The sequence below is a fragment of the Rhinichthys klamathensis genome, unplaced genomic scaffold (assembly GCF_029890125.1).
Source record: "Rhinichthys klamathensis goyatoka isolate OS25496 unplaced genomic scaffold, OSU_Roscu_1.1 h1tg000040l_1, whole genome shotgun sequence".
NCBI classification, from domain to species: domain Eukaryota; kingdom Metazoa; phylum Chordata; class Actinopteri; order Cypriniformes; family Leuciscidae; genus Rhinichthys; species Rhinichthys klamathensis.
This window is the reverse complement of record NW_026606587.1, coordinates 13,886,250-13,911,671: the sequence shown is the minus strand read 5'-3', so window position 1 is coordinate 13,911,671 and position 25,422 is coordinate 13,886,250. Positions and strand designations below refer to the sequence as shown.

General features: G+C 41.2%; 1 protein-coding gene across 8 annotated transcripts in view; it reads left to right on the top strand.

Annotated features, from left to right (window-relative positions):
• Window positions 1–25,422, top strand: part of dbnlb (drebrin-like b) — a 43,847-nt gene continuing 18,425 nt past the window's right edge. For 4 of the 8 annotated variants that reach the window (XM_056246906.1, XM_056246904.1, XM_056246907.1 and 1 more), the window contains exons 1-8: window positions 1–237; window positions 3,928–3,983; window positions 5,376–5,488; window positions 6,997–7,071; window positions 12,610–12,756; window positions 19,764–19,841; window positions 22,817–22,968; window positions 23,488–23,542. In XM_056246906.1, coding sequence (XP_056102881.1) covers window positions 155–237; window positions 3,928–3,983; window positions 5,376–5,488; window positions 6,997–7,071; window positions 12,610–12,756; window positions 19,764–19,841; window positions 22,817–22,968; window positions 23,488–23,542 — 759 coding nt within the window. In that variant the 5' untranslated portion in view covers window positions 1–154. The remainder of the gene's footprint in view (window positions 238–3,927; window positions 3,984–5,375; window positions 5,489–6,996; window positions 7,072–12,609; window positions 12,757–19,763; window positions 19,842–22,816; window positions 22,969–23,487; window positions 23,543–25,422) is intronic. The other 4 variants (XM_056246905.1, XM_056246910.1, XM_056246909.1 and 1 more) reach the window with 2 other exon arrangements.

Sequence of the window (25,422 nt, the reverse complement as noted above, 5' to 3'; positions counted from 1 at the left end):
CTCTCCAGGGAGGAGTGAGCTAGTACGTGATGTGGCTCTGCGAGCTTCCTGTCTACTGAGAACCGAGAGAAAGATCCCCATCTACCGTTACTGGAGTTCACTGAGTCTCCTGTCCCCGGAGTCGGACGGTTAAACCCCCACAGATCGACCCATCATGGCGGTGAACCTGAGCAAAAACGGCCCGGCTCTTACCGCGGCCTATAACGAGGTTGTGGATGAGAAGTCTGAGACTAACTGGTGAGTAGCAGCGACTCAACGGTCGAGTCTCCGTTACACTCACTGACATCCTCATGTTTAGCTTGTTAGCGTCTGCTTTGGCTTCTTAAACGCCCTTTTTTGTGTTTATCACCATCATAAATCATCGTAACTGCTCATTTGGATCATTAACATGATGTTCTTGAGATCACTGCACTTTATTCCTGTGAACCCATCAAGCATTCACACACTGAATCATCCAGAAATGATTTCCTCTCACTGTTGCTTTTAGGCCAAAAAAAAACATGAAGGAAAGTTCATGTTAGATGCACGTGCTTTGACCTGCTTTGCTCATATGAGATCAGTTCAGAAGCATCACAACTTTTTGGATAACATGGGCTTGGAGAAGTGCACTTATCTTGAAACACTCCTACCTCCTTATTTTCCTGTAATCTTTGTCCATATATGGATGCTGGGTTGGGTAATCCCTGCCCACTATTTGTGACCCGGGTTTACATGCAAGATTCACATCAGAAGCAGTTGAATGTCAATGCAAAAAGTGTCAAGGCCAACTGTATAGAGATCAGTAAGACACTTCCTTCTACAGTTGCTATATGGATCTTCTCGTCATACGGAAACAATATTAATGTTTGACAGGTTTATGCCAGATCAAAGTCCTGTAGCTTTGTGCCTTCAAGCATTTGAGTTTCATTTATTTTACAGAAGTGAGACTGAGGACGAGATCAGTTCTCCTCTCGAGTTGGATCAAAACCGCTTTAGAAATTAAGAGTGATTATAAACGACCTACATTAATTACACATCATCATCCTACCCAGAGATCTGACATCATTTGGGAGAAATTACACCAATACAGACACTTGAGTTTCGCAAATGGGGAAAAAATAACGTGCAATAGCATTCAAAAGTTTTGGGTCAGTAAGATTTTGATCTTTTATTGACAGAATATTGTAACAATGCCTTTACTATTTCAAATAAATAAGAAACCTAAAAAGAATGTTACACTGTTTCCACACACACACAAAAAATGAAGCAGCACAACTGTTTTCAACATTGATAATAATCAGAAATGTTTCATGAGCATCAAATCATCATATTAGAGTGATTTCTGAAGGATCATGTGACACTGAAGACTGGAGTAATGATGCTGAAAATTCAGCTTTGATCACAGAAATAAATTACACTTTACTATATATTCACATAGAAAACAGATATTTGACATTGTAATAATATTTCACAATATTACTGATTTTACTGTATTTTTAATCAAATAAATGCAGCCTTGGTGAGCAGAAGAGACTTCTTTCAAAAACATTAAAAAATCTTCCTGACCCCATATTCTGAATGGTAGTTATGGTTGTATACTTCAGATTTATGGTGTTTTGCGCCATTAAACATATAACAGGGCAAATAAATGGTTGATATTTGGCAATTTTGAGATTATTGACATCATATTGTTCGTGCGTGACCAGTAAACAGAAATGTTTTTAATCTATTTTTTTCTGTCACTAAATTGTATTAATATATCTACAGTTGGGTCCAAAATGTAGACTTTAAAATCCTATGTAATCCCATAAATAAACAAGGCTTTAAGAAAATAAAGAAAAGTTATGAGAAATCTTCAACAATCTCTGTTATTCTGATAATATACTGTAGTAGCATTTTCAGATTATTAAATAACCTCGTTGTTTATATCTAACGGTCTATATGAAATGGAGGAGTTTATAATGGGCTGCAGTGTTTGCTGTTTCAGAGCTCAGTGTGTTTTTGATAGACATTGTCACAAAACCAGCGGTTTTCCTGAGTCAGCAACTCAACATCGCCTAATAAAGAAGCAGCTGCGTCGTAACAATCGCGACTTTCGTTTCCGTATCAAACCACAACAGAGCATGAATGTCACAGGACGATCTGACCTGTGAGCCCTTCTAGAAATAAGACTACTGCACTTCTTATTCCTCATTACTCCACTTCTTGTTTCTGACAGTCGAGAGCGTTGAGTTGGCTTGGCTCAGTGTTTCAGAGAGGAAGTTGATACAGCTTCCTTTGCTATACAAGTGTCTTTGTTTAGAGAGAGAATCAAAAGTGATTACACACACACACACACACACACACACGCATATAAAGTGCCACCTCAAAACCTTCCTCATATTACAAACACTTCAGAGAGGAGTTCCTTTTGCATTCAGCCAACAGTAGTCAACAAAATGTTATTTATTTTAGATAGGGATGCAAATAACTGGCAGAAAATTCGTAACTAATAAAAAAAATTCGGCCGATACCGATAATTATTTATATTTGAAAGCCGATAACCGATATATTGGCCGATAAATCTAAATCCAAATTTTTATATAATTTTTGAGAGCCTGAGTGATTACAAAAACAAAAGTCTCACCATTAAAAGCCATGTCCAAAACACACAATTATAACATTCTCATGATAATTTTATGTAGCCGATACGACAGATTTGCGCTGCACTTGTTGCACTGAACTGTATTTTCCTGTTTTTAAGTGATTTCAATCATATTTCAAGCAATTCAAAACCATCTGAAGTGTCTCCGCTGAATGAAATAATCCATTATTCATCGGTTTTAATATATCAGACACATTTTCTTTATTAATTATCATATATCGGCCGATACCGATATGGTGGCCGATATATCATTGGGATATTTTGAATTCATTTTATTTTTTTGTATTTTAAAGTTTAAGTGATTTTATTGTGGTTTTGTCATTTTGATTTGAGTTTATAATTTCTTTATTTTGTTATTTAAGTCGCATAACGTTTATTTATTGCACTATCCACTAGACGGCTTTAAATCAAGCAGCTTTTACAGTACTAAGAACCGTGACGGTGTCGCTTTCGATTAGAAAGGTGTTTATCAGCCAGAGTGAACTTTCCCAGAAAGGCAAGCTGTTTCGGACACCAAACAAACTAGTTTTGGCCTATTTTGTTCGAATTTGCTTGAAATATGTCTGGGTCTTCTTTATTAGGGGTGTAACGGTTCACAAAATTCAAGGTTCGGTTCGATACGATACAGTGGTGTCACGGTTCGGTACAGCAAAAAGAAAGAAATGCCAGAGAAATTTCCTATTTATTAAAAGAAAAAATATTTTTAAATAAGTTTGAGTTCCTACATCTTGAAACTTTTAGTTTTATAAATGGGGGTAATCTTTGAAAGATGAGCAAATAATATAATATTTGAGTTTTGAAGTGCTGGGAAAAGATGTTTGATATAATTGAAAGCATTTCACTATTTCTGCCAAACTCCCATGGTTACAGTGAGTGTTACTACAGTATATCCATGGTGAATGTTGCTGATCTGTGAACTTAAAGCCTATGACTAGTTCATTCATGGAACAATGTTTCTCCTGGTTTCCACGTCAGCGCTGTTTGATCCGTTAATAACGGAGAAATGTGAATGTTTCTCACTAGATCTCGCAGCGATGTTATTACTTCAGTGGCGAATTCAAATGCGTTTGACTGATAAACGGTCCGTGAAGCACAAAATAGTGAGTTTCGTTCCGCTTTCATTATGTTTGCCATTTGATGTCGCGCGACGTTGTGGTTGTTTTTGGTCGGCAGGAAAAATGGTGGTTCGGTTTGTAATGCGTACCGAACGAAAGCCTCGTACCGAACGGTTCAATACGAATACGTGTATCGTTACACCCCTAGTCTTTATTTAATGCATTGCCTGTGCACTTGTGTGTCTGCAGGGCTCTCTTCACCTATGAGGGAAACACAAATGACATCCGGCTGGCGGAGAAAGGAGGTGGGTTTACACGATAACACTACCGTTATAGTGTGGAGACACGATCAACGAGTTGGTTATTCACACTAGAATCATGTGCTATGTCGGATATAAAACAGTGTTTCAAGCACACAGTATCAGCTCAAGTCCGTCTCTAGCTCGCAGACTTGTTTTGCACTGTACAGTGTGTTCTGGGAATGAATCACATGAACGGTGCAGTGAACTGACAGACTGTCAAGGACAGGCCAAGATTCATCTGAACATCTGTCTTCCTACAAGAAGCTCTTTCGATATGTGAGAAGCTCCTGTGAATAAACATCGATGTTAACTATGGTAAAAGGGAGTTATGTGGTAATATCGGTTTACTGTGTTTATAAAACAACTGAAACCGTAATGATAAAAGGCTCCAATAATCAATAAAAAGAGAACAAATATTCCTTACAAGGTAATGCACTACTTGTACTAATATAATATTACAAGCTGTTTGATATGAATTTTCAGTTAATATTTTAATAATTTAGCAACACATTTGCATGTTCATGGCACTCTAATGTCAGTGAATAGACATGCAGACGAACATATAAAGTGCATTTTTAGAAAGTGCTTTATTTTTTATCTGTTTTGTGTAAAATTATTTACTTTAATTTTACATTTATTATTAAGTTTTCGACTCAAAACCCCCTGCAGTGTCTCGAACCCCAGTTTGGGAAGACCTGGTCAAAGGGTGCTGGTTTTTATTTTAATTTGATTTTTACTCTTATAATGCATGCAAAATATGCATATGATTTTTGCAGTCCAGAGTCTGTTTATAAGCTTATAATATTGCAGCGTATCAGACGTTAGTCTGATATTTGAACGTTAGTGTTATTACCATGTTAATCTCTTTTTATTCAAAATAATTGAGAGATTTTTCATTAATAACATAAACATTTTGATGCAAGAGAAAAATATTTCTTTCAATATTCATGAGAAATTTTGTTGAAATGTCATTATATGAAATTTATAAGAACACTTTTATTTCAACTCGTGACAGTCCAAATTTATTATGAAATGTCTAGAAACAGATCACCTTGAAAACAACATTAATATTAATCTGGAATGTTTTCAAACAAAATATAATCCTTTTACTTGGATAAACTTTGACTTTTAGATGAAAAAGATAATTTTTTCATGCTGCAATGGTTCATCAATAGGCATATTCATGGTATTCAACCAAATTCTTTCCATAAAGTTTGTGTGAGATGTGGAAAATAGGCTAGGTTTATTTTACAAAAGTCTGCATAACATCATGTGTATTGTATTGTATTGTATGAATGCAAAGGGTGGTGGAACTGGCTCATCCAGTCAGATTCATATTTATCATTTATATTGAATGACTGAAACGATTTGACCGCAGAAGTGTGTGATTTTCAGATGGTGGTTTGGAGGAGTTGTTCGAGGAGCTGAACAGTGGGAAGGTGATGTATGCTTTTTGCCGAGTTCAAGACCCCAACTCTGGCCTTCCCAAATACGTCCTCATCAACTGGGTGAGTTTCCTTCCCTCTCTAACTCTTCACACGGTTTCCGGTCTGTATAACCGCAAAGATGCCCTTGGGATTATCTGACCCAGTTGCTGCAGTAAAGCACCTCTGTCAAATGTATTTATGAATCAGTTTTATCTCCTACTCACCAAATCCAATACAAAAATTCATCAGGACTGGACAGTTTGATGGCATATTTGATCCATCCACTGAATTATCTTAAAGCTCCAGTCCGTAACTTTTTTAAGTTAAAAATAATCCAAAATAATTATATTAAAAAAAAAACTTATTCTGCCAGTGGTCAAAACTATCTGCTTGCCATAGCTAGATTCAAAACGGTTAGCTTGTAATAATTATTTTAATTCCAGTGGTACTGGTGGGTTTCCGCGGGAAATTCGAGCATGTCTTTGCGTCATTACGTCACACCCGTACACATAAAGAAGGAGTTTCGGCTAGCCGGCTATACTGCGCGTGACGAGATGTTTAGATGTATAGGCTTTTCTCGCAGCACTTTACATAATTAAACTTATGGCATCCAGAAAGATCCAAACAACAATCATCAGTGTCAACTGGAGATTCAGCAGTTATAAAACCCAAAAGACTTCGTACTTCGGATTTAAGGTGGCTAGAGAAAGAGAAAGAAACCGTCTCATGCGAACACAAGGATTTAAACATCGGCGGTGCTTTTGAAAAGTGCTTGAACTCCGTGTTTTGAAGGGGTTCAAAACGGAAGAAGAGACGGCTTTTTTTCTGCTGAACAAGTAAGACATTTCAATAGTTCAATCGTGTAACAGTACGTTTTCTTAATTCACACAGTTATGGAGTTTCCTTTGTTGTGCCTTTCTCGTTTTGCTATTATGGAGAATCTGAACTACACAGGTAACCATAAAACACATTAAATTTAACATTAGTCACGCAATGCTGATGTTGTTAACATGAACAATTTGAGAACAAAGTAGGCTATAATTTGCACGGTTGCTGTAAATCGCGTTGATTAAATCTAACGAAGCTTATCATGTCGAATGCTTTTTCCCCCTTAGTTGGTCAGAACAAAAATGGATTTTACTTACTTGTTCAGAAGACATTTTCTTATGAAAATTCTTATGTTGGTCAAACTTTCAAAAAGTGAATCTGTGATTCTGTATGACATTATATCCACACAGCGCGGTGACTGACAGCAGCACTCGCCTCAAAGCACTGTGTTCATCCGCGCTGTTTCATGCCGATTTACAACCCACGTAAAGATAATAATTCCGCGAATCACTGCAGTTACAGATTTCGAACAGAGAGATTGCGACAAAGAGGAAAAGTTCCGGACTGCAGCTTTAAAATAGGCATTGCCACTTGGTTATTTGATTATACAAACTATTTTTCATTGAGTTTCCTGCAAAAAAAATAAAATAAAATTGGTATGTATGCCATAACCGTGATGTATAATTACATAATATTTTGGTCATCGGCCACCCATAATTTGCATGTTTACGACATTTCTTTTTGTGCATTTCTTCTTTCAGACCGGTGAGGGCGTTAAAGACGCCAGAAAAGGCCAGTGTGCGAACCATGTGAGCTCCATGGCTAACTTTCTTAAGGTAACTTGGCTATTTTGTTATTTATATTGGTCACCGTTACACCAAAACTATTCACAATACCCAACACAACTGAAAAGAAGGGTATTGTGAATAGTTTTGGTGTAATGGTAAAAATTCATATGGATTAGTTTTACAATGTCTTTATGAACCTTTTTTAAGCGTCAAAGTGGTAGTTGCGTAGCCGTCAATGGAGGGACAGAAATCTCTCAGATTTCATCAAAAAATCTTAATTTGTGTCCTGAAAATGAATGAAAGTTTTACGGGTTTTGAGCGGCATGAGGGTGAGGAATTTTTGGGCGAACTATGCCTTTAATAAGGAATAATACATGTTAGTTAAACAGACTATGCAGTGTTATTTTACATTTGATTCAATTTCTGTACCTGAAAAATACTGTTAGATCTACATGAAAAACTTATTTCATGTGTATCTTTGCGCTTTATTTTTATTTGACAGTAGTCCTGAGCCTATAACGCATACAGAATCGTACTGAAACTGTGACCCTAAAACCGTGATACAAACCGAACCGTGAGCTATCAGAACCGTTACACACCTAGTGAATAGTGCGGTTGAGTTAATGATCCATGAACTTCAGTGACGAGCAGGTAAGAGGCTCACTACAGGATATGACATCATGGGCTATATCTAGAGTGACACATTTGATTTGGCTTAGCTGGTAGTAGTTATTCAGAGCTTGACAACATCAGACCACAAGCTCTCACTATCTGAAAGTCTCATGGCTGGTTCAACATTTACAGCAGAAATTCACTTTAAGGGGTGTTTTTTTGCCCACTTAAATTGGTTTCTAGGGTCATTTTTACCATTATAAGGACCCCTGCGTTATTTTGCGTTATTAAATATGTATCATCCTTTATGTCAAATTCTTAAATTTAATCATTTCAATTAGAGTAATAATACACTATAGGGCTGTTACCAAATGAAATTAGTATCAACAAAAGGTGGTACAGAAGGCTACGTACATCTAAAGTGGCATTGGATTTACACACTTATTTCAAGTTTTACTTTACAGTTCAGAGGCATTACACTCTGATTTACATTTGCTTATTTTTTGTGTTAATTTTTAAATAGAAAAATTACATTTAATTATATTTTAAAAATGTAAAACTAAAACTGCCTGTAGGTCTTTAAGGTATTGTTCACCCAAAAATGAAATTCTGTCATCATTTACTCACCCTCATAATGTTCCAAACCTGTATAAATTTCTTTCTTCTGCTGAACACAAAAGAAGATATTTTGAAGAATGTTGGTAACCAGACAGTGTTGTTGGACCCCATTGACTTCCATAGTATTGTTTTTTTCTCCATATTATGGAGGTCAATGGGGTTCATCATCTGTTTGGTCACCCATATTCTTCGAATTGTCATTGTATTAACAATAGGTCATTGAATAATTCACTCAACATGGATTAATTCAGTAATGAAACACCACTGTCTGCTGCTAAGAGACGCGCAACGGTTCTAATGTGATTTGTTTGAATCTATTTTAAATTGGCAAAATACGAACAATATTTTGTCTAAAATGTAAGTCACTTAATGTTAACTTTGTTTACTGAACTTCTGTAAGAAATCAACATCACATTTGCAATTGTGCTTATATCTGAAAAATGTCACTCTTGCTTGTGTGATATTGCTTAATTATATCATGTTATAAATATAAAACAGGAACAAGAACAGGCATTTTTCATATTTTGACTTTTGAGGGCATTTGTATCAGTTTTAGTGACATGGTTCTATCCATCAGCTGTTGGTTGGATGGAGGGAGATCTGAATGTGAGCTTGCAGTCAATAGAGTGCAATAGTCACATTGTGGAAGTAAAAACTCAATTTATTTTTTCCATGGGGGAACTGGTTTTTAATGATAACTTTCAAAGGAGGACTGTGAACCTGTAGAGACAGACCTACTGTGAGCTCCGGGGTTGTTCATTGATGGAATATGCTTTTAAGCGGGTCTAAATAATTGAAGTCCGACATGCGTCAACAGAGAGTATTGTCCAGTGTTGTTTTGAATGGAATATCCAGCTATGACATTTTAATGAAAAAAATTACGAAGTCAAAAAATAAATTTTAAATTAAATATATGATGCAGCATAAGTGGCATTTAAGATGCAACATAAGAAGCAACATAGGAGGCATTTAAGATGCGACATAAGATGCGACATAAGATGCGACATAAGATGCGACATAAGATGCGACATAAGATGCGACTGCGACATAAGATGCGACATAAGATGCATTTAAAATGCAACATAAAATGCAACATAAGATGGAACATAGGAGGCATTTAAGATGCGACATAAGATGCGACATAAGATGGAACATAGGAGGCATTTAAGATGCGACATAAGATGCGACATAAGATGGAACATAGGAGGCATTTAAGATGCGACATAAGATGCGACATAAGATGCGACATAAGATGCGACATAAGATGCGACTGCGACATAAGATGCGACATAAGATGCATTTAAAATGCAACATAAAATGCAACATAAGATGGAACATAGGAGGCATTTAAGATGCGACATAAGATGCGACATAAGATGGAACATAGGAGGCATTTAAGATGCGACATAAGATGCGACATAAGATGGAACATAGGAGGCATTTAAGATGCGACATAAGATGCGACATAAGATGCGACATAAGATGCGACATAAGATGCGACATAAGATGCGACTGCGACATAAGATGCGACATAAGATGCATTTAAAATGCAACATAAAATGCAACATAAGATGGAACATAGGAGGCATTTAAGATGCGACATAAGATGCGACATAAGATGGAACATAGGAGGCATTTAAGATGCGACATAAGATGCGACATAAGATGCAACATAGGAGGCATTTAAGATGCGACATAAGATGCGACATAGGAGGCATTTAAGATGCGACATAAGATGCAACATAGAAGGCATTTAAGATGCAATATGAGATGCGACATAAGATGCAACATAGGAGGCATTTAAGATGCGACATAAGATGCGACATAGGAGGCATTTAAGATGCGACATAAGATGCAACATAGGAGGCATTTAAGATGCGACATAAGATGCAACATAGAAGGCATTTAAGATGCAATATGAGATGCGACATAAGATGCAACATAGGAGGCATTTAAGATGCGACATAAGATGCAACATAGAAGGCATTTAAGATGCAATATGAGATGCGACATAAGATGCAACATAGGAGGCATTTAAAGGGACATTGTGTAGGAATTTCTCCCATCTAGCGATGAAAATGTATTTTGCATTCAAACGAATTGTGCTCTCCAGCGCCTCGCTTTTTCAAATACGCGTTGCATCTACAGTAGCCATTATGTACCAAAAAGCTATGACAGGATGTCTTCTAATAGCACTTCGTTGAGTGTTGCTTCGGTGAACAGGTTTGTTATTTCAAACAAACAGCAACTTGACACAACGAACAAACAGCCATATCACCCTGTAGCCCAAGACTGGTTGCCCACTGAAGCTAAGCAGGGCTGAGCCTGGTCAGTACCTGGATGGGAGACCTCCTGAAAAAACAAACAAGGTTGCTGCTGGAAGAGGTGTTAGTGAGGCCAGCAGGGGGTGCTCACCCTGTGGTCTGTGTGGGTCCTAACGCCCCAGTATAGTGACGGGGACACTATACTGTCAAAGAGCACCGTCCTTCAGATGAGACGTTAAACTGAGGTCCCGACTCTCTGTGGTCATTAAAAATCCCAGGATGTCTTTCGAAAGAGTAGGGCTGTAACCCCGGCATCCTGGCCAAATTTGCCCAGTGGCCTCTGTCCATCATGGCCTCCTAATAATCCCCATATATATATATATACACTGATTGGCTTCATCACTCTCTCCACCAGTAAGCTGGTGTGTGGTGAGCGTTCTGGCGCAATATGGCTGCCGTCGCATCATCCAAGTGGATGCTGCACATTGGTGGTGGTTGAGGAGATTCCCCCTTCCATGTGAAGCGCTTTGAGTGCCTAGAAAAGCGCTAAATAAATGTAATGAATTATTATTATTATTATTAAACGAATGTTACAGTATGAATTACTGACTGTGAAAAACATGAATTGTAATAAGTAGTTATGCCTTTATTCATTATATTTTCTGAAGTACGTGCATTGTTAGATATCATCATCAACTTTTAACTATAAATGTTCATCTGTCTATTGTAAGTCCGTCTAATTTGATCCAATGGCGGCATTCAAATTAGCGGTGAAGGTCTCAACGCGTGTTCCGTCTTTTCCCATGGCAAGGAGATTTTTAACTAAATACAATACATTTTTTCTTATGTATTAACTCGTTTCATCTGACTCCATAAAATGAAAGTGTTTTTCAATGATGTGCATCATTAAGTATACGTTAATGTTTGACTATTCCTTTTAACTCCAATGAAAATAAAGTCAAAGTCTGTTAGAATAATCAAATATAACAATTTATTATGTCAGGTAAATGTATTATAACAATTCCATAATCAATTGATAGATAATCAATGCAAATCATCAAATGTTCTAGAACAAAGAGGAAAATCTTTTACCCAACATGAAATACATGAATGCTGAGTCTCGGCGACTCAGCATCCACGGGCTATCTGAGATACAGAAAGAGCTCCGAACCCCTTGCTGCCTTCCATTAAATAGCCAGAACTTCCTTACAATGGTAATTTCCATTCAGAGGTTACACCTCTTGGGTGGGGGCGTGGAGACCATTTGTCCACCTTTCTTTGTGTGCCAGTTTCTCTAAACTTCTAAAAAACCTTATTACCTTTTGTTTTATACTTTGGGAATGAGACATTTGTACCACTCATTCTTGAGACATTTCAAATGATACCAAACATAATACTCAATGAAAATCATTCACATCAAACCATACATATATTCTTAAATGAGTTTCAGGTGATCTGCATGAAGGGGAAGGAGTGGGGGATGAGGGGAAGAAATGTAGATTAGGATGATTCAGAGGTGAGACCTCTAGTCTCCGATGGGGCCTTCACAAGAGTGAGCCCAAATGCTACTATGCAGTGGGTTCTTTGTCTTCTCAAGAAGTGGTCGTTCCCTATAACCAGTTTTCCAGTCTTACACTATAAAATAAAGTACACAACCAAACAATGAAAAAAAGCTTGTAATTAAGACTGTAATTAATTTAAAGATAATAAATTCTTCGTTTACTAGGATAAGTCAGATAATTGGCAGAGGTATTTGTACACCATTGAGGACATATTTATGAATAAAAATATTGATTTTAAATAATAAAATACATAAAGTACACATTGTCCCTTTAAGATGCAACATAAGATGCAACATAGGAGGCATTTAGAACATAGAAAATGTAGTCTATCTAAGCTAGCTGTGTTTATTTTCATACACACAGCCAAAGGTTGCTGATAAGCTGACGAGAGTGTGTACGTGGGTATGTTTCGTTTGAAACCAGACTGTGAATTTTGACGCTTGCATCTGATGGTTTCATACGCATGTTCTAATCGAGTATTGAAAACGTGTTTTGTGTGTGGGACTAAACTGATGGCTCTGTGTCTGCAGGGAGCTCACGTGACGATAAATGCACGAGGGGAGGAGGACGCGGAGCCTGACGCCATCATGCAGAAAGTGGCTAAAGCCTCAGGAGCCAACTACAGCTTTCACAAAGAGACCAATCGCTTCAGAGACGCCGGGCCGCAGGGGCCTGTGGTCAGTGTCACGCACATCATGCACCAGAGCACCGTCCAGTGCAGCTTTTATTTCCAGTCCTACAACATGCGTATACTACTGTTCAAAAGTTTGGGCTCAGCAAGATTTTTTTTTAAAAGCAAGTAATACTTTTATTCAGCAAGGACACATTAAATGAATCAAAGGTGACAGTACAGACATTAATAATGTTCAAGGATCATGTGACTCTGAAGAGTAATAATGCTGAAAATTCAGCTTAGATAACAGGAATAAATTACATTTTACAATATATTCACATTGAAAATGGTTCTTTTAAATGGTGTTGTCAAAAATATTGATATTTCGAAATGTATCGATACTGAAATATCTGAAAGGGTTCCAATACTCCTTTTCTGCAGTATCGATATTGCTAGTATCAGTAATAGCAGCTGCGCATTGACACACACCCGCCTCTTCTCACTCTATTGTCTCATTTGCTCCGGTTGAATGGTGCTGTATTGTGCAAAATTGTACTCCTTCCTGCAGGTTTCGTGCAAACACCAAAAGCCACACACTGATATAAGTGTTGCTGTCATAAAGTCGCCTCTCCAACAGATTGCGAGAACCAAACTGAGTTCTTTTTCATCGCTTATTGCTCCTAAATGGTCAAATACATACAAAACTATGTCAAATGTCTGTCTTGGCAAGTATTCCGGTAAATACAGTCAGTTTTGGAACATAAATAGTTAAGAAAACTCAGTGTATCAGTATATTGGATCCGTGCATAAGCTCTTAAAGTGACAGCAGCCTAATAATCCTGCTGCCGTCTGTCATGTTAATCAAAGAACAAACGACATCGAGAATATTACCCACTGATCTTGACTGAATAACTTTTGTAAATTTAATTGTAAGCATAAAGTTGTATTTAATTTTTACATTGAAGAATATCCAGTGTTATTTTACACTGTTTTCCCCGTGGTATCGAAAATATCAAATATCAATATTTTTGAAGGTATTGTATCGAAATTTGAAATTCCAGTATCGTGACAGCACTAATTTTAAATTGTATTGATATTCACAATATTACTGTTTTTACTGTGTTTCTGATCAATTAAATGCTCTCTTGTTGAGCAGAAGAGACATCTTTTAAAAACATTTTAATCTAATCATAACAGAGGTCATTTGAATACAGAAGTCTTAAAGGTACAGTAGCAGACAGCCTGTTTAATACCAGCGGTCAGAGAGGAAATAGCCTTTTAGTAAAGCAGTTTTTGGTGCAACATAGTTAAGAGTAACATTATTAACATTGACCCATGAGTGCATGTAATCATTTAGTTTAGTTGTCAGCTCAAGTAGGGATGCACCGATATGAACATTTTGGCTGATACCGATAATTCTTTATATTTGAAAGCCGATAACCGATATATTGGCTGATGAATCTAAATCCAAATTTTTATATAATTTTTGAGAGCCTCATTACAAAAACAAACAAAAAAACATTAAATTCTAAACGCACAATTTAAAATATTCTTATTTTAATTTTATGTAGCCTACAGTATATGAAAAATTGGTGCACATGATGCGCTGAGCTTTATTTGCCTTTTATTGAAGTGATTTCAATCATATTTCAAGCAACTCAAAACCATCCTGTTGAACAGTGCACATCTGAAGTGTCTGAGCTGAAGGAAATAATGCGTTATTTATCGGCTTCAAGATATCGGCCGATACCGATACGGTGGCTGTTCTATCGTGCACCCCTAAGCAGAAGGCATCAGACAGGTCTTGTGATGGCCCAGTGGTGTCCGGGTCAGTGCCAGCCCGCTGCATGTTTATCTCAAGCGCTCTTTCACAGTGCTGTGTCAGGAGTTTCACAGGGAGGGAGCCAGAACGCTGGGAATGTGAAAACTGTTGTGGTGGTTTGAAATCATTTCTCTGCTGAGCTCCAAATGAACCCACAAACTCTTATCTACAGTACATTGGGAATGAGTAAACCTCTTTTTAATGTATTGTTAGTCTTGCTTTTGTTTTAACCCCTGCAGAAGCTGTGAGAGATCCCCCCCACCTCATATGCATGCTTATTAAAGGGATATTTCACCTCTGGAAAGATGAATGTGTATTTAAAATGGGTCATTTATCTAGAAGAAATGTGAAATTATTTTTGAATTTGGAGCTTTCTAGACTGAGAAAAGCCAGAAAATGTATTTTTGGCTTATGTGGATGAAAGACAACAACTCCCAGAATGCACTTGCTTCGCTGCCCTAGGAGGCCACGCCTACCGGTAACAGAGCGTAGTAGTTAAACAACAAGTCTAGGCTACTAGTGAGTCTCCGTGATGAGTCTGCCCGAAAATGTGTTTCGAGATCGCCCAAAATTTCCGGGATTCGGCTTTTGCGTTCTACTGTCGCCATTCATCATGTTTACTGTGGCGAGCAGGACGAGTGAGGGCCACGGGAGAACGACGCGAGTCATGTTTACTGTGGCGAGCAGGACGAGTGAGGGCCGCGGGAGAACGACGCGAGTCATGTTTACTGTGGCGAGCAGGACGAGTGAGGGCCGCGGGAGAACGACACGAGTCATGTTTACTGTGGCGAGCAGGACGAGTGAGGGCCGCGGGAGAACGACGCGAGTCATGTTTACTGTGGCGAGCAGGACGAGTGAGGGCCGCGGGAGAACGGCACGAGTCATGTTTACTGTGGCGAGCAGGACGAGTGAGGGCCGCGGGAGAACGACACGAGTCATGTTTACTGTGGCGAGCAGGACGAGTGAGGGCCGCGAGAGAACGACACGAGTCATGTTTACTGTGGCGAGCAGGACGAGTGAGGGCCACGGGAGAACGGCGCGAGTCATGTTTACTGTGGCGAGCAGGACGAGACTGAGGGCCGTGGGAGAACGGCGCGAGTCATGTTTACTGTGGCGAGCAGGACGAGTGAGGGCCGCGGGAGAACGACACGAGTCATGTTTACTGTGGCGAGCAGGACGAGTGAGGGCCGCGGGAGAACGACACGAGTCATGTTTACTGTGGCGAGCAGGACGAGTGAGGGCCGCGGGAGAACGACGCGAGTCATGTTTACTGTGGCGAGCAGGACGAGTGAGGGCCGCGGGAGAACGACGCGAGTCATGTTTACTGTGGCGAGCAGGACGAGTGAGGGCCGCGGGAGAACGACGCGAGTCATGTTTACTGTGGCGAGCAGGACGAGTGAGGGCCGCGGGAGAACGACACGAGTCATGTTTACTGTGGCGAGCAGGACGAGTGAGGGCCGCGGGAGAACGACGCGAGTCATGTTTACTGTGGCGAGCAGGACGAGTGAGGGCCGCGGGAGAACGACGCGAGTCATGTTTACTGTGGCGAGCAGGACGAGTGAGGGCCGCGGGAGAACGACGCGAGTCATGTTTACTGTGGCGAGCAGGACGACACGAGTCATGTTTACTGTGGCGAGCAGGACGAGTGAGGGCCGCGGGAGAACGACACGAGTCATGTTTACTGTGGCGAGCAGGACGAGTGAGGGCCGCGGGAGAACGACGCGAGTCATGTTTACTGTGGCGAGCAGGACGAGTGAGGGCCGCGGGAGAACGACGCGAGTCATGTTTACTGTGGCGAGCAGGACGAGTGAGGGCCGCGGGAGAACGACGCGAGTCATGTTTACTGTGGCGAGCAGGACGACACGAGTCATGTTTACTGGGGCGAGCAGGACGAGTGAGGGCCGCGGGAGAACGACACGAGTCATGTTTACTGTGGCGAGCAGGACGATTGAGGGCCGCGAGAGAACGACACGAGTCATGTTTACTGTGGCGAGCAGGACGAGTGAGGGCCGCGGGAGAACAACACGAGTCATGTTTACTGTGGCGAGCAGGACGATTGAGGGCCGCGAGAGAACGACACGAGTCATGTTTACTGTGGCGAGCAGGACGAGTGAGGGCCGCGAGAGAACGACACGAGTCATGTTTACTGGGGCGAGCAGGACGAGTGAGGGCCGCGGGAGAACGACACGAGTCATGTTTACTGTGGCGAGCAGGACGATTGAGGGCCGCGAGAGAACGACACGAGTCATGTTTACTGGGGCGAGCAGGACGAGTGAGGGCCGCGGGAGAACAACACGAGTCATGTTTACTGGGGCGAGCAGGACGAGTGAGGGCCGCGGGAGAACGGCGCGAGTCATGTTTACTGTGGCGAGCAGGACGAGTGAGGGCCGCGGGAGAACGACACGAGTCATGTTTACTGTGGCGAGCAGGACGATTGAGGGCCGCGGGAGAACGACACGAGTCATGTTTACTGTGGCGAGCAGGACGAGTGAGGGCCGCGGGAGAACGACACGAGTCATGTTTACTGCGGCGAGCAGGACGAGTGAGGGCCGCGGGAGAACGACACGAGTCATGTTTACTGTGGCGAGCAGGACGAGTGAGGGCCGCGGGAGAACGACACGAGTCATGTTTACTGTGGCGAGCAGGACGATTGAGGGCCGCGGGAGAACGGCGCGAGTCATGTTTACTGTGGCGAGCAGGACGAGTGAGGGCCGCGGGAGAACGGCGCGAGTCATGTTTACTGTGGCGAGCAGGACGAGACTGAGGGCCGTGGGAGAACGGCGCGAGTCATGTTTACTGTGGCGAGCAGGACGAGTGAGGGCCGCGGGAGAACGGCGCGAGTCATGTTTACTGTGGCGAGCAGGACGAGTGAGGGCCGCGGGAGAACGGCGCGAGTCATGTTTACTGTGGCGAGCAGGACGAGACTGAGGGCCGTGGGAGAACGGCGCGAGTCATGTTTACTGTGGCGAGCAGGACGAGTGAGGGCCGCGGGAGAACGACACGAGTCATGTTTACTGTGGCGAGCAGGACGAGTGAGGGCCGCGAGAGAACGACACGAGTCATGTTTACTGGGGCGAGCAGGACGAGTGAGGGCCGCGGGAGAACGACACGAGTCATGTTTACTGGGGCGAGCAGGACGAGTGAGGGACGCGGGAGAACGACGGGAGTCATGTTTACTGTGGCGAGCAGGACGATTGAGGGCCGCGGGAGAACGACACGAGTCATGTTTACTGTGGCGAGCAGGACGAGTGAGGGCCGCGGGAGAACGACACGAGTCATGTTTACTGTGGCGAGCAGGACGATTGAGGGCCGCGAGAGAACGACACGAGTCATGTTTACTGTGGCGAGCAGGACGAGTGAGGGCCGCGGGAGAACGACACGAGTCATGTTTACTGTGGCGAGCAGGACGAGTGAGGGCCGCGGGAGAACGGCACGAGTCATGTTTACTGTGGCGAGCAGGACGAGTGAGGGCCGCGGGAGAACGACACGAGTCATGTTTACTGTGGCGAGCAGGACGAGTGAGGGCCGCGGGAGAACGACACGAGTCATGTTTACTGCGGCGAGCAGGACGAGTGAGGGCCGCGGGAGAACGACACGAGTCATGTTTACTGTGGCGAGCAGGACGAGTGAGGGCCGCGGGAGAACGACACGAGTCATGTTTACTGTGGCGAGCAGGACGAGTGAGGGCCGCGGGAGAACGACACGAGTCATGTTTACTGTGGCGAGCAGGACGAGTGAGGGCCGCGGGAGAACGACACGAGTCATGTTTACTGTGGCGAGCAGGACGATTGAGGGCCGCGAGAGAACGACACGAGTCATGTTTACTGCGGCGAGCAGGACGAGTGAGGGCCGCGGGAGAACGACACGAGTCATGTTTACTGTGGCGAGCAGGACGAGTGAGGGACGCGGGAGAACGGCGCGAGTCATGTTTACTGTGGCGAGCAGGACGAGACTGAGGGCCGTGGGAGAACGGCGCGAGTCATGTTTACTGCGGCGAGCAGGACGACACGAGTCATGTTTACTGGGGCGAGCAGGACGAGTGAGGGCCGTGGGAGAACGACACGAGTCATGTTTACTGCGGCGAGCAGGACGAGTGAGGGCCGTGGGAGAACGACACGAGTCATGTTTACTGCGGCGAGCAGGACGAGTGAGGGCCGCGGGAGAACGACACGAGTCATGTTTACTGCGGCGAGCAGGACGAGTGAGGGCCGCGGGAGAACGACACGAGTCATGTTTACTGTGGCGAGCAGGACGAGTGAGGGCCGTGGGAGAACGACACGAGTCATGTTTACTGTGGCGAGCAGGACGAGTGAGGGCCGTCGGAGAACGACACGAGTCATGTTTACTGTGGCGAGCAGGATGAGACTGAGGGCCGCGGGAGAACGGCGCGAGGCCGGTGGCGTGTTTACCGATGAGCGAAACCTGTGAGACGCACCGGTCTCGTATCTCTCACGGAGGAGCGGGAATTTTCTTAGCAATGCTACCGATCACTTGTTTAGCGTTCATGTAAACACGACATTCAGATACACCAATCGGAATGAATTCAGTTAGATTGAAACAAAAGGTGTGCATGTAAACAATGAATGGCGACTGCAGAAAGCAAAAGCTGAATCCCGGACATCGACGGTCGGACATGTCCGGGAAAAAGAGGATGGTAACCCCTACTACTCGGCTTTCGACACAGAACAAGAGCCTGCTAGCTTAGCTTCCAAACAAAGATGGCTGACACTGTGTGTACATTCTGTGAGTGAGATCCCAGCCTCTATGGGCGGGTTGAGAACATGCAGGACAGCCCCTACTACTGACTGTAGTCTTTAGCCTCTGGCCAAAAAATCCTCAGATGACGCAAAGTGACGATTTTTGCATCATCGGAGGATTTTTTCCAGACAAAAAATACATAAATCTCTCGTCTCAGCGGGATATGACGGTGGAAAGCACGGTAATTTGAAAATACTACAGGTTTCCTACTAATACAAAGCTTAATGCTAAATCCTGAAGTATCCCTTTAAATATTTTGGCTTATGCTTTCAGCTATAAGAGTGTCACTCTCAGCTCTGATTTTTATATATATATATATATATATATATATATATATATATATATATATATATATATATATATATATATATATTAATATGTTCAGTTTCATTCCACAGAACCTTTCCACTGAAATCAGCACAGAGAATGCAAAGTTTAAAAATTCCGTCTGGACTTATTATAATTAACCAATCATTGTTTTTTCCATACAGGGATCTGTTTACCAGAAGACTAACGCCATGTCTGAAATCAAGAGAACCAACAAAGACACTTTCTGGGCCCAAGCAGAGGTAAAGCTTACATGGCGAAAGTATGTTGTGCAGTTGCCTCAGACAAAATAAGCATTTTAATGCAATTCTCAAGCTTTTTGACTCCAATATTTGAAGGCTCCATTACTTTTCCAGTTTATGTTTTACTAGATAAGGATATAATCTTTTCAAAATATTTTTTACTCATGGATTTTTACCAATATTTTATCCATACTCGTACCCATTTTTTTGAGTTTGTCATTAATAGAAAAATGTATATTCTTTAGAATATATATAAGTCCCTGTGTAGATTATTTTTTAAAATTAATTTACATGACTTCTCCAAGTCTAGAAATCACATTTCTATAATTCGCCTACCTCGTTTATCCAGTTTTATCCATTATCAGTTAACGATAAACGAGGTAGGCTTTAATTTATTATCCAGCTTCTTAAAAGGGAAAAAAAAAAACGTTGTTGATGGTGTGAATTTGTCTTTTTTAAATTTTCACGTAGGGCTGTCAAGCGTTAAAAGTTTTTTTTTATCTAATTAATCGGCACATCACGCAATTAATTAATCACATCAAAAATGGCTGAGAAATTCCCCCTAAAAGATCATTTAAAGTCATTATTGTGTAAAACGAGAAAAGCATCAAATAGACATTACAAAGAGTAGCTTAAGGAAGAAATATTTAATTTATTACACATAAATGTTTGGGCTAAAATTGCCGTGATTTTTATTTTTATTTTAATATTTAAATATATTTACAGACCAAATTCTTTGAAAAAAATATTTTCTTTTATGTTCCGCAACAAAGAAAGCCATACAGGTTTGAAACGACATGGAGACTAAGTGTAAATAAATAAATCATATTTGGGCAAACTGTCCCCAAAATATGATATATTAAAAAAAAGGTGGCGGTAAATGGACCAAGTCATTCATTTGATTCGTTCAAATGTCTGATTCATTCAGCAATGAAGTAAATGGCTCTCTTTATGATTGAGTCATTGAATCATTGAATCATTCACACGATTGATTCGCTCAAAACGAGAATTCATTCATTCACTGTTACAACAGTTCTGCTCTGGCTTTAAGTAATATTTTCATAGCCAAAACGGAGACCATAACAAAACAGACAAAATTGTGTCTAAAATATAACAAATATTATCTTCTTATTTATTGAACTGTTGTATAAAATCAATATCACATTTGGACTCATGCTATTTGGGACAAAAACACTGTGTATTATTGTGATATTGCTTAGAGAATCAAGATTAGTTTACATACAGGTGCTGGTCAACGAATTAGAATTATTTTAAATAGTGCAATCATGAAATTCTTTGAATGCATTTTTTGTGCAGAAAGCAAATCAGGTGTTCACCGCACCTGTCCTACTCGTTAGACTAATGACAGAACTCGTTATCTGGAAAAAAATTTGCTCAGCTGAGCTTTCCAAAAGGCCCATTTAGGCCATATAACTGTGACACTGTTGTTTTATTGAATTAGAATAATGGTGAAAGCGTTTCATTGAATTGCAATAATTTTTATTATAATTACAATCATCACTTTCTCAGTATTTTGTGGCTGCCCCTTTGGCTTGTATGACTGCCTGAAGTCTCCGCGGCATTGATTTGACCAGCTTGTCGCAAGTTTCCGCACTCACAGCTTCCCAGGCAGTGGCGATGTTCTGCTTCAGTTGGTCCAGCGTAGTAGGCTTTCTGTCGCGAATTTTCCGCTTGACGATGGCCCAAAGGCTTTCAATGACATTGAGGTCAGGCGAGTTGGCCGGCCATGCCAAAACTTCAAGCTGTTTTTTAGTGAACCAATCTTTGGTCGACTTTGCCGCATGAGCCGGTGCAAGATCCTGTTGAAATATGAAGTCTTCTTCGCCGAACTGTTCCTCAACAGTCGGAATCAGGAACGTTTCCAGAACATCTTGATAAACGGCAGCATTGACAGTCTTCTTGAGGAAGCAGAGTTTCCCTACACCTCGAGCGGACATGCATCCCCAGACCATAACGCTCTGGGGAAACTTGACGGATCTTTTCACGCACTCGTGGTTGTAGGTTTCGCCACCACGACGCCAGACACGAGGACCTTGGTCACCGAAGGAGATGCAGAAGCGTGATTCGTCACTGAAGACCACTTTCTGCCAGTCTTCAGCTGTCCACTCGCCGTGTTCTTTGGCCCACTTCAGCCGTTTCACCATTTGTTTCTTGTTCAGCATCGGTTTTACTGCTGGAACGCGAGATTTGAAGCCGAGTTCGCGCAGACGACGGTAAGTGGTTGATCTGGAGACGTCAGCGCCGGTCTGCTTGTTCCACAAGTCGGTGAGCTCGGAAGTGGACTTGAACCGGTTGCTGACTGCGATCTTTCTCAGCTGCTTGTTGTCGCGAGCAGAAGTTTTTCGGACGCCGGAACAGTTGGTGCGCTTGCTGCAGTTTTTCTTGAGAGCTTTGCAGACGGAAGACTGGCTGATGCCGAGCTGCTCAGCAATTTTAGTTTGGGTCAAGCCTTGTTGGCGAAGGGCTTGAATTTGAGCCACTATTCCGGTTGAGAGGTCGCGCTGCTTACCCATGATTGATTTTACAACTTAGAAATTCTACTCAACCCTGACTTTATACTGCACAGTGAACACTCTTCACAGAAAACAAAAATTTGAGCATTTATTCTAATTCAATGAAACGCTTTCACCATTATTCTAATTCAATAAAACAACAGTGTCACAGTTAAATGGCCTAAATGGGCCTTTTGGAAAGCTCAGCTGAGCAAATTTTTTTCCAGATAACGAGTTCTGTGATTAGTCTAACGAGTAGGACAGGTGCGGTGAACACCTGATTTGCTTTCTGCACAAAAAATGCATTCAAAGAATTTCATGATTGCACTATTTAAAATAATTCTAATTCGTTGACCAGCACCTGTATAATTAGTTTTTTCATGATCATACAGCCATATTCTCATTCTGCCTTTTATATTTGAACTATTTCTGTTCAGCTCAATGCTTTTGTCTCTTTCTCAGAAAGACGAGGAGAAGCGTCTCCAGGAGGAGAGGAGAAGGGCATCGGATGAGAGGCAGCGGCTGGAAAAAGAAAGGAAGGACCGAGAGGTGAAGGAGGCCGAGTTACGGGACAAGAAAGCCAAAGAGAGGGCGTCAGAGATCGATGAAGTCAGGTCAGTGTGCGCAGACAAACGTCTCGTGTGTTTGAGGGATGGTTCACCCAAAAATCATTTACTCACTCCTTCCAAACCTGTATGACTTTCTTTGTTCTGTGGAGGACAAACGTGGATTGATAGTCCACCAAAAAATTAAACGTCTCACTCATTTAAACCTGTGTGACTTTCTTTCTTCTAGGTGACACAAAAGAACATATTTTGAAGAACATTTTCGGTTCCCATTTACTTCCGTACAAAAAACACAATGGAAGTCAATGGGACCCGAAACTGTTTGGTTTCCAGCATTCTTCAAAATATGTTCTTTTGTGTCACGCAGAAGAAAGAAAGTCATACAGGTTAAGAACAACACAGGTTTAGTTTCATTTTTTGGTGGACTATCAATGAGATCAGCTAGGGTCATTTTTACAATTCGATTTCAAACCATGTTGCACTTATATAAAGTTATAAGTGTATAAAGTATAAAGTTACGAGCCAACTGAATAGCGCCTGCTAAGTGTAAATGTGTTTGTGTAATAGAAAGTACCAACAGAAGCAGGACGTGGATAATCAAGGCCAGCAGAAACAGCAGTGGGTGAGCGGCACACACACTCTCACACACACACACACACACACACACACCTGTGTGGTTATTTAAATCCACACATCGCCACTCTGGACATGTTCTGACATGGTTCCTGTGGAGAAGCCGCAATATGTTTGAAGCCTTCATGCTAGCACAAAAACACACTGAACTACTTTTGTCACTCTTTGGATATTTCAATATCTAGAGACTGTTGAAAGGTGATTAACTTTCAAATCAAACTAATATATAGTGGTTCTGGTATGACATCACTTTGTAGGCCAGAACGCAGCATTTTAGTTAGCATTTTAGCACTTCCGGTTAAGTCAATGGGTTTTTTGAATGGGTTAAATGAAATAAGGTCTGTGTGAACTCAAGCTCAAGACACTTTCACGTTTTATTCCACGACATAAAATACATCAATATTACCTATTACCAGCTTTTTTTTTTTCAAGCTGTTACGTGTTTTGAAAAAGGCGGTTGCTAACAAGTAGCTAATGCGACTACAGAGGCTGTCGAGGAGATTAAACATCATCACGCCGAACAGCTAAACGCTTTTACAGCATCCTTATGCTTATAATTGTGCTATTCAATCTCAAATGTTCTAGGAAAATGTTTTTAGATAATAATAATAATAATAGAAAGAGTTGGAAGTTTAGTGATGGTGGTGTTGAATTCGTTTCGGGGGACCGTGGTGTAGTCCGTTTATAAAAAGTGATGTCACACCTCCACCACTCTTTAGCTAGAACAGGATTTGAGGAGAAGTTTAGAAGAATTAACTAACCTCTTGTTTCTGAAAACACTTTTAGGCATTCAAATCTGATCAGCGATTTATTCTGACTACAATCCACCAACTTAGACAAAAAGAGAAAGTTTGATCAATTGTAAAGCAGGACGTTTTTCTAGATGTTTATGAGCAGATCGATCTGAAATCTTAATTCTGAGAACAATGCAAAATGTACAGGTTTCTTTCTCACCTCGACTTATTTGGAACATGTCATGCTTTATATTTTCGCATTACTCCATGTTTATCTGCAGTGTTGGGTGTAATGCATTACTGAGTATTTAAAGTTCCCCTGTAGAAAATATTTTTTCCCCTTAAAATCATCTTTGATCACCAAAATGACAGATTTAAACGTTTTTTTTCTTGAAAAAATCATGTCTTAAAATATCTTGAATGTAACTCGACACCCTTGCCTCATTTAGTATACGCGGTTCTATGAATATGCAAATGAGCCCCGCCTCCACTCACTCACTCAGCTCAGAGATCCACTGGTTGACGATCACACGTTGATCTGATTGGTTACAAGGTCGTTTGTGACGTCAGAAACACCAGCGATTTCAAACTGTGTTTTTGAGACTGTCTTTGGTTCACTGCAGTTTTAAGCAGAAAATACTCAGCAATGCTGTCGACTTATGAATTTACACATGGTTTGCCTTAAACCATATTAAAAACACCACATAGACACATAAACAACATTAAAAGCTGGATTTTCACCACAGGAGGACTTTAATAACTGTCATTTAATATAAAACAAGAGTGGATTTAACATCAAAATTCATGTAACCTCAAGAATCATTTTTGCTATTTTTTTTACTATTCATTTGAAAGAATTAAAAGAGCAGTTTCATGTCTATCCTCGTGTTGTTCAGCTGGTCGAGGTTAACAAGGGATTTAGAAAGTAATTAGTAATGCACTACTTTTCAGAGAGAGTAACCGGTATCAAGATGTAGTAGCTAGCAGTAATGACCTTTTTACAGCAACTCACCCAAAAGTGTTTATATGTCAATCTCACATGTAGAGAACATAAAGCAGTCCGACCCACTAATAGCCACGCACATATATCAACCCTATTATAAACACCATAGCCAGTCATTATCATAGTCACAAT